The 10,000-nt window shown below is 36.1% G+C and overlaps 1 protein-coding gene across 3 annotated transcripts in view; it reads left to right on the forward strand.

The window, feature by feature from the left end:
* naprt (nicotinate phosphoribosyltransferase) overlaps positions 1–10,000 on the forward strand; it is a 20,238-nt gene that overhangs the window by 9,860 nt on the left and 378 nt on the right. The window contains exons 5-12 of one of the 3 annotated variants that reach the window (XM_056266443.1): positions 630–745; positions 1,268–1,461; positions 1,558–1,695; positions 3,309–3,393; positions 3,477–3,557; positions 5,209–5,311; positions 6,829–6,986; positions 8,126–8,233. In XM_056266443.1, coding sequence (XP_056122418.1) covers positions 630–745; positions 1,268–1,461; positions 1,558–1,695; positions 3,309–3,393; positions 3,477–3,557; positions 5,209–5,311; positions 6,829–6,986; positions 8,126–8,233 — 983 coding nt within the window. Of the gene's footprint in view, positions 1–629; positions 746–1,267; positions 1,462–1,554; positions 1,696–3,308; positions 3,394–3,476; positions 3,558–5,208; positions 5,312–6,828; positions 6,987–8,125; positions 8,234–10,000 lie in introns of all 3 variants that reach the window. The other 2 variants (XM_056266442.1, XM_056266444.1) reach the window with 2 other exon arrangements.

The following is a 10,000-nucleotide window of genomic DNA, read 5'->3' on the forward strand; positions in this document are numbered from 1 at the left end:
ACTCACAAATCTCTCGAACCGTTAGTCCGATGGATTTCAAACTTGGCAGGTGTCTTGCTACGGGCACGAGTAAGTGCAGTGCCAAGTTTGACGTTTTTGGATTAGAAATGCAAAAGATATCGGTAAATATATCGGTAAAAGAAGCACACACTGAAGATGTTTAGATGATGTTTAGAAGGTCATTAACACTCTGTCAGCTAAACATTAAGTCATGCACAAATAAAAATGTCACAGAATTTTTGCTGTGTAATTGTAACAATGAGCACTCAAACACACCAAACCAACAATTACCAAAAACCATTATAAATTGTTATGCAACCATGTTCAATTTTCCATATTTATTGTATGTCAATATGTCGGTATCAGTATTTGCTCTCTACCATGCACAAATAAAAATGTCTCTGAACTTTTGCTGTGTAATTGTAACAGTCAAACACACCAAACCAACAATTACTAAAAGTAAAAACACACACACAAACAGATTTTGCACGGGCACTTTACACTAGTTTACAATAATATCCAGAAGTGAATCATTCACACTCGGGAACTGTTGTGGACTATCTGTATGATAACTTCACGGTCTTCAACATCATCTGAACTGCTACTGCTGTTTCTGTTTGATTCTCCAGGTTTTGATTTGACCAGTAATGCTCTCGCCGGGCGTCTGTTTGGCATTCCTGTGGCGGGAACAATGGCACACTCTTATGTCACTTCCTTCTCCTCCCTGGAGGAGGTGTGGCCACAGGTGGGGACGACATTTCAGTGTTTCTGATCAATATGAATTTACTTCATATTTCTTTATACACACACTACCGTTCAAAAGGAACATCTTTTTTTGTGCGTGACTGTTTTCTCTTCTGCTCAAAAAGGCTGCATTTATTTGATCAAAAACACAGTGAAAATTTTTAAATGTAAAAAAAATTTTTTAACGTAAATATATGTGTTAAACTGTAATTTATTCCTGTGATCAAAGCTGAATTTTCAGCATCATTACTCCAGTCTTCAGTGTCACATGATCCTCCAGAAATCACTCTAATATGATGATTTGATGCTCAAGAAACATTTCTCATTATTATCAATGCTGAAAAGTCATATTTCAGTGGAAACTGTGATACATTTTATTTCTCAGGATTCTCTGATAAATAGAAAGTTCAACATTTTTAATTGTGCTGCATTGATTGATTTAATGGTTCCTTGCTGAATAAAAGTATTGATTCCTTTAAAAAAGAAAGCTTATGTGTTGTTATATCTGCATGTGTGACGCCAGACTCTGGTTCCCTGTGGTGGCGACGGCCCGATTGACTTCATCTGTCTGGTGAAGGGTTGGCTGGGTCGCGTCTGCCAGCTTTTGGGCTCAAAACCGAACCTCATTCGAGAGGGCGAACTCGCGGCCTTCCTTTCTTACGCCATCGCTTATCCTCAGAACTTCCTCCCTGTGATCGACAGCTACAGTGTCAGCTGGTGAGACACTCCCCGAGGCACGTGATGATGGTGTATGTTGATGTTTTATCTGTCTGTAGATGAGTGTGTGTGTGTGTGTGTGTGTGTGTGCAGCAGTGGTCTGCTGTGTTTCTGTGCTGTGGCGTTGGGTCTGGATGAGCTGCAGTATCGGCCGCTGGGCGTCAGGCTGGATAGTGGCGACCTCTGCAGGCAGTCGCTGGAAGTGCGCCGAGTCTTCAAAGAATGCAGCAAACAGTGAGACATTTCCTATTTTTATATTTTTTTTACAATATTGCTGCGTCTCAATTCGACTACTTTTACTACGCCCTAAAATTATGTACTCTTTCAGTGAAGAAAAAGTGCTTACTTTTGAGTGTGTAGCAGGAGAGTACACAAGCTTTGGGACGTACTTTCACGTCATACTAGTGCCTCTTTAACGGTTGATCTCTGTCGGATCCTGACCAAGGGGGTAATCCACCAGCCGGAATAACAGCGAATAACTTTACATCTGAGGCATTTAAAGACTCCATTTGTCCATTATTTATTTCTAAAGAAACAACAATGTATAAAAGGCTCCATTACTTTGTATCTTACGTTATGGCCCCGTAGAAGCCGTTTTTGTAAAAATAGGCTAACGATTGCGTCATAACCACGGGACGCTCTGTCGCCCAGTAGAGAAATTACCATATAGAGAGCCTAAGCCCCTCCCCTTCCGGTCGACCACCATGGGCCCTTATTTCAGAAAAATATTATATGGTAGTCAATGGCGAGAGACAACAAATATTTTGATCTCGTTTGAATTGTGCCCTGAATTACACATATGATGTTTGTCCATTTAAAAGATACATTTTAAAGTCAAGAAAGTCGCAATTTGATGTAAAACTGTTGAGGTAAAATACGTAATTACAAAGACTACAAACCCCAGAGGCGCACATTTTCTCTCAATTAATGAAGCTAACTTTACAGAAGCTAACTTTACTGAAGCTAACTTTACTGAAGCTAACTTTACTGAAGCTAACTTTACTGAAGCTAACTTTACTCGCAATGACAAAAAAAAATTTTTAATAGCTTTATTTTTAACCAAGTTTAACTAAAATCCTAAAAAATGACTTAAAATAAACTAACTTAAATGCTATAAAATGAAACAAAAACTAAAATTATTTCAGCTAGTTATCAAGGCATTATTTCTATAAGTTGACGGAATAAAATAACAAAATCTAAATAAACAGAAACTTAATAAAAACATATATATTTTAAAAACTAATACAAATTACAAAAACACACAGAATTACAAAAAATGTAACTAAAATTAAAATGAAACTGAAAATATATAATAAAATGTAAATTATAAAAGGCCCCCTGTAGTAAATAATTGTATCCCTTAAAATCTCACCTTTGATCACCAAAACTACATTTAAATGTTTTTCCTTGAAAACAAAAACTTTCCTTAAAATAGCTTGAATGTAACTCGACACCCTTGCCTCATTTAGTATGCGCGGTTCTATGAATATGCAAATGAGCCCCGCCTCCACTCACTCACTCACTCAGAGATCCACTGGTTGACGATCACACGTTGATCTGATTGGTTACAAGGTCGTTTGTGACGTCAGAAACACCAGCGATTTCAAACCGTGTTTTTGAGACTGTCTTTGGTTCACTGCAGTTTTAAGCAGAAAATACTCAGCAATGCTGTCGACTTATGAACTTACACATGGTTTGTCTTAAAGCGTATTAAAAACACCACATAGACACATAAACAACATTAAAAACTATATGCATCAACCACAGGTGGACTTTAAACAGACACTCTAACAGCAAAGCAAAGACACTTAAATAACGCAGATCTGTGTGTGTGTGTGTGTGTGTAGTTTCTCAGTTCCTCAGTTTGAGTCTCTCCTCATCGTCGGCACAAACAGTATTTCTGAACAGAGTCTCTCTGAACTCAACAAGAAGGTAAGAGCTTTTCATAACGACGGCAACGTTCATGTGCAGTGAGACGTGTACATTACCTGTCTGTCTGTCTGTCTGTGTGTCAGGATAATGAGATCGATGTGGTCGGTGTCGGGACTCATCTGGTCACATGCACACGTCAGCCGTCTCTCGGGTGTGTTTATAAGGTACCGAAAGCTCGGCTTGTTTTTATTCTCCTTTCTCCACTGTCGCATTTTCCGCCTTTGGCTTTTGGCTGGCCTAGTTAGGGACATTCAATTTAATATTCAACAATATTATTGATCTGGATTGACACCATTATATGAGAACTGAACTGAGCTGGACGATGACATCACGGTTTACTCCAGAGCGGCTATATATATATATATATATATATGAACTAAATTAATAACTTTTTTTTTTTACAACAAAAATGAAACATCACTGAGCTTACTTAAGCTGGACTGTGATGCTATTGTCTTCTAGAAACAAACTTTGTTGCATTATTTTCCTGTTATCTCTGTAAAGCTGCTTTGAAACACTCTGTATTGTAAAATAAAGCTGACACAATACATCATAATACAATACCCACATGATCCATCGTCAAATCTTTGATTTACAGTATTAACGTATGTGTGCAGTCATGATATGTTGCAGGTCGTAAAGTAACGTAAACAAACTTATATAAAAGCAAATTCGTAGAGGCTATTACATTAATAACTTAGTCTAACATGATAATTCATACATGCATCACAGTATGTCCGGATTTTGATTCGTAAACAGTTGGACGTTTTACATAATGTTATATTAATATGAAACACAAACAAACAGATCCAACTCTGAAATTGTAGTTTATTATTGAGTCAACAAGAAATTACAAACAATGCGAAATCTACGTTAATTACAATGTTCCTTTACAGAACTCGGCATACGCACAACCGGCGCTACGTCATAGAATGTCTCTGAACAGATTCACGCCCACTTTTGGGGGAAATAAACTAGACTTCCCATAGACTTCAATACAAAATAGCGTCACAACACAACGTCCGTACACAGCCGAAAGGCGTGAATATCTTAAGAAATCATTAAGATTAAACATGTCAAGTAATTATATGTCCACCCTGTCTGCCATAGAGCGTAAAAGATACATACACAAACTTAATTTGGTCAATTTAAAAACATGTCCCTTCATTCTCCCAGCGTCAAATTGGTGTAACAACCCCACCCAGTGGCCAGAGGTGTCTTTCTTTTACTGTCTATGGTCTTACCCTGACATTTACTCGTATCGTACTTCATCGAGTCACCATGGTAAGCCAGTGAATGATTTTACTTCGTTTTTGAAAGTAAACGTCTTTAAATGTATATATTTTGTCTTATAATATACATTATAATATATATAACCTCACTGGGTGGGGTTGTTACACCAATTTGACGCTGGGAGAATAAACGGACATGTTTTTAAATTGACCAAATTAAGTTTGTGTATGTATCTTTTACACTCTGGCAGGCAGGGTGGACATATAATTACTTGACATGTTTTATATAAGTGATTTCTTAAGTTATTTACTCCTGTCGGCTGTGTACGGACGTTGGTTTTTGCCGTTATTTTGTATTGAAGTCTATGGGAAGTCTAGTTTGTTTTCCCCCAAAAAGGGGCGGGGACGAAATTGACAGTTAAGTTCCCGGATGTGCCGGTTGTGCGTATAACAGATAGCGGTTTTGTGCCTCCTGGATGCGCGCGCATCCGGTATTGTATTTTTTTTCTTTTCTTTTTTCTCGGTATTGTTTGTACACAAGAAACCCGTGTATCACTCACCCTGTGGTTCCCTCTCTCTTTAGCTGATAGAGGTCAGAGGTCGTCCCAGAATGAAGTTCAGTGAAGATCGAGAGAAAAGCACATTGCCTGGAAGAAAGTCTGTCTATAGGCTTCTGGACACAGACGGTCAGTGTTTATCTCTTGCGATTTATATATATATATATATATATATGAAGAGTTCAGATGCAAAAGCCCAAAAGTGCCATCTGACATTTTCTTCTAGAATGATGATTTTTATCAAGCTTGTATATTTAGATTCAGTAATTTCACTTGAATGACAATTAATAGGTAATTTTCATTGTCATTTAATTGAAATTACTGAATGTAGCAATGTTCAGGGAAGAAGGAGGCGGGAACCGGAGAACAATCACATAAAACTTTATTTAAATAAAATAAACAAACAAAATACCTGCCAGCAGCCCCTCACGGACGACTGCTTGCTACCAAAATAAAATATAACAAAATACAAACAAAAGCAGGCCTGTTCCTCTCTCGATCATCCACTCCGTCCGGTGATGCGAGATGCGAGACCGGTGTGCTTCACAGGTGCTGCTCATTAGCAATCGCACCACCGGCCTCGCGACGTTCTCTCACGTCCCTCGGCCATCCTGCTCACCACACTGAACATAAATATACGATATCAGATGGCACTTATGGGCTTTTGCATCTGAACTCTTCATATATACACACATATATACATACACTGCCGTTCAAAGGTTTAGGATCGGTACGTTTTTAATGTTTTTAAAAGAAGCTCACCAAGGCTGCATTTATGTGATTAAAAATACTGTAAAAACAGTAATATTGTGAAATATTATTCTACTGTAAATCAGCTGTTTTCTATGTGAATATACAGTAAAGTGTAATTTATTCCTGTGATCAAAGCTGAATTACTCCAGTCTTCAGTGTCACATGATCCTTCAGAAATCACTCTAATATGACGATTTATGATCAAGAAACATTTATGATTATTATCAATGTTGAAAATAGTTTTTTTGATAAATAGAAAGCTCAAAATAACAACATTTATCTTAAATAGATTTATCGATTTGTAAAATTATACACTACCACATGTATAATCTATACACTTTTTTATTTTCATCAAGGATGCATTAAATTGATCAAAAGTTACAGTAAAGACATTTATAAGTTACAAAAGATTCTATTTCAAATAAATAAAATAGATCTTTCTATTCTACTTTCTAGACTGGAGTAATGATGCTGAAAATTCAGCTTGATTTAATTGCAGAAATAAATTACAATTTTAACATATATCCACATAGAAAACACGTTTTAAATTGTAATAATATTTCACAATATTACAGATTTTTTTTGTTTTGTATTTTTAATCAAATAAATGCAGCCTTGGTGAGCAGAAGAATAAAGACATTAAAAACCGTTCCGATCCCAAACTTTTGAACTGCACTGTGTGTGTGTGTGTGTGTGTCTATATATATATATATATATATATATGTGTGTGTGACTGGAGTCTTATTCATTTTTAACTGATTTGCCAAAACTATTATTCATTTCGTTAGATTTTTACATGCAAAAAAAAAAATTACCTGCACGTTTAACCAGCTCCACATTTGCCGAAACCATTCATTCTCTGAATCGAGTTGAACTGAGTCTGTGTTTCGCAGCTCATCCGCTGATGGATCTGGTGTGTCTGTCAGAAGAACCGGCTCCTAAAGCCGGCGTCTCACTGAACTGCTTTCCTCTAGGACTGGACAAGACCGTTCAATCCATCACTCCTGCTCATGTAGCCAGTCTACGCTTGGATGTCTTCTCCCGTGGACAGGTCAGCGCGTCCAATATCAGCGCTTCATTCATTAAAGGAACACGCCACCGTATTTTTAAATAGGGGTTATTCACCGTCTCCCCTACATTTAGATAGGTTGGCAAACGCATTTTTGTCTCTGTGTATGCATTGTCTTAGTCTGGCAGCATCGACGCTAGCTTAGCTTAGCATAATGAATTGAATCCTTTGTTGCCGGATAGCATAGTGAGTAAAAGTGATCAAACTGGTGGCAAAAAATGGTGGCGTGTTCCTTTAAAGGAGAACCATAGAGTTTAGTTCTTGTCTCTATGAAGCTCCTCCTTCTGAAAAGCACACTGCGCTCTGATTGGTCGGCTGGAGCAGAGTGCTGTGATTGGTCGAGCGCTTCACGTGTGTTTGGGAAATGTCCCGCCTCTTACCATAACCACCAGTTTAACACACTACTAACTAACTCAACCAGGCTCCGCCCCTTTATTCTGTGAATGAATTATTGTGACGTGTTCGTTCTACTAATGTGATTTAACACTTTATTAGCAAATCTGATGTTGCTAAAATATTCCTAGCATGAATTACCACAAAGCTAGCATGTTTTAACATGTTGCTAGCATGATTTGGCACACTGTTAGCATAAATTAACACATTGCTAGAATGTTTCTAGCAGCAATTAGCACATACATGTTTTAGCATTTTTCTAGCATGAAATAACAAATTGTTAGCATTTTTCTTACATGAATTGGCACATTGCTAACATGTTTTAGCATTTTGCTAGCATGATTTAACATGTTGCTTGCTAGCATGTTTCTAATATGAATTAGCACAACTCTAACATGTTTTAGTAAATTGCTAGCATGAATTAACAGTTTTAACACATGGCTAGCATATTTTAACATGTTGTCCTAGGCTAGTTGTTAAGCTTTGCTAGTGATTAAATACTATATATATGTTTTGACCCCCTTAATGATAGTTATGTTATAATTCGTTCTTGGTGTGAACATTTAGAGAAAGAAATGTTAGTCTCAGAAGAAGAAGTAGTTTAAATAGCCTTTCAGTTTAGCTAACATAATGAGCTCAAATCTACAGATGGGAACTCCAATGCTGATTACATAGGCATATGCATTTTTTGTACAGAAGCTAATTGAGGTGTGTGTTTGTGTGCACAGATCACATTCCCCCTCAACAGCGCATCAGAGAGTCGTGAGCGCGCACAGATTTCTCTACAAACGCTGCATCCTCACCACAGGAGACTACAAGAGCCGCACAATTACACGGTGAGTTCAAATATAGCAACTGCAAATGTATAAGACATTGCTAACGTGACTTAACACTTTGTTAGCAAATTTCAACATGTTCCTAGCATGAATTAGCGCAATGCTAGCATTTTTAAACATGTTGTTAACATGATTTAACACACTGTTAGCATTAATTAACACATTGCTAACATGTTTCTTGCATCAATTTAACACATGCCATGTTTTAGCATTTTATTAACATGTTAGCAAATTTTAGCATGTTGTTAACATGTTCCTAGCATGAATTAGCACAATGCTAGCATTTTTAAACTTGTTGTTAACATTATTTAACACACTGTTAGCATCAATTAACACATTGCTAACATGTTTCTTGCATCAATTTAACACATGCCATGTTTTAGCATTTTATTAACATGTTAGCAAATTTTAACATGTTGTTAACATGTTCCTAGCATGAATTAGCACAATGCTAGCATTTTTAAACTTGTTGTTAACATTATTTAACACACTGTTAGCATCAATTAACACATTGCTAACATGTTTCTTGCATCAATTTAACACATGCCATGTTTTAGCATTTTATTAACATGTTAGCAAATTTTAGCATGTTGTTAACATGTTCCTAGCATGAATTAGCACAATGCTAGCATTTTTAAACTTGTTGTTAACATTATTTAACACACTGTTAGCATCAATTAACACATTGCTAACATGTTTCTTGCATCAATTTAACACATGCCATGTTTTAGCATTTTATTAACATGTCAGCAAATTTTAGCATGTTGTTAACATGTTCCTAGCATGAATTAGCACAATGCTAGCATTTTTAAACTTGTTGTTAACATTATTTAACACACTGTTAGCATCAATTAACACATTGCTAACATGTTTCTTGCATCAATTTAACACATGCCATGTTTTAGCATTTTATTAACATGTTAGCAAATTTTAACATGTTGTTAACATGTTCCTAGCATGAATTAGGACAATGCTAGCATTTTTAAACTTGTTGTTAACATTATTTAACACACTGTTAGCATCAATTAACACATTGCTAACATGTTTCTTGCATCAATTTAACACATGCCATGTTTTAGCATTTTATGAACATGTTAGCAAATTTTAGCATGTTGTTAACATGTTCCTAGCATGAATTAGCACAATGCTAGCATTTTTAAACTTGTTGTTAACATTATTTAACACACTGTTACCATCAATTAACACATTGCTAACATGTTTCTTGCATCAATTTAACACATGCCATGTTTTAGCATTTTATTAACATGTCAGCAAATTTTAGCATGTTGTTAACATGTTCCTAGCATGAATTAGCACAATGCTAGCATTTTTAAACATGTTGTTAACATTATTTAACACACTGTTAGCATCAATTAACACATTGCTAACATGTTTCTTGCATCAATTTAACACATGCCATGTTTTAGCATATTATTAACATGTTAGCAAATTTTAGCATGTTGTTAACATGTTCCTAGCATGAATTAGCACAATGCTAGCATTTTTAAACATGTTGTTAACATGATTTAACACACTGTTAGCATCAATTAAAACATTGCTAACATGTTTCTTGCATCAATATAACACGTACTATGTTTTAGCATGTTGCTAACATGATTTAGTATTTTGCTAGCATTAACATGTTTTAACACATGGCTAGCATTGTTTTAGTATGTTTCCTAAGTCCTAGGCTAGTTGTTAAGCTTTGCTAGTGATAGACAGCTTAAATACTCAGAAATCAGAGTTATAAAATATATAAAAGTTTTG

This window comes from Rhinichthys klamathensis, unplaced genomic scaffold, assembly GCF_029890125.1.
Source record: "Rhinichthys klamathensis goyatoka isolate OS25496 unplaced genomic scaffold, OSU_Roscu_1.1 h1tg000248l_1, whole genome shotgun sequence".
Lineage (NCBI taxonomy): Eukaryota > Metazoa > Chordata > Actinopteri > Cypriniformes > Leuciscidae > Rhinichthys > Rhinichthys klamathensis.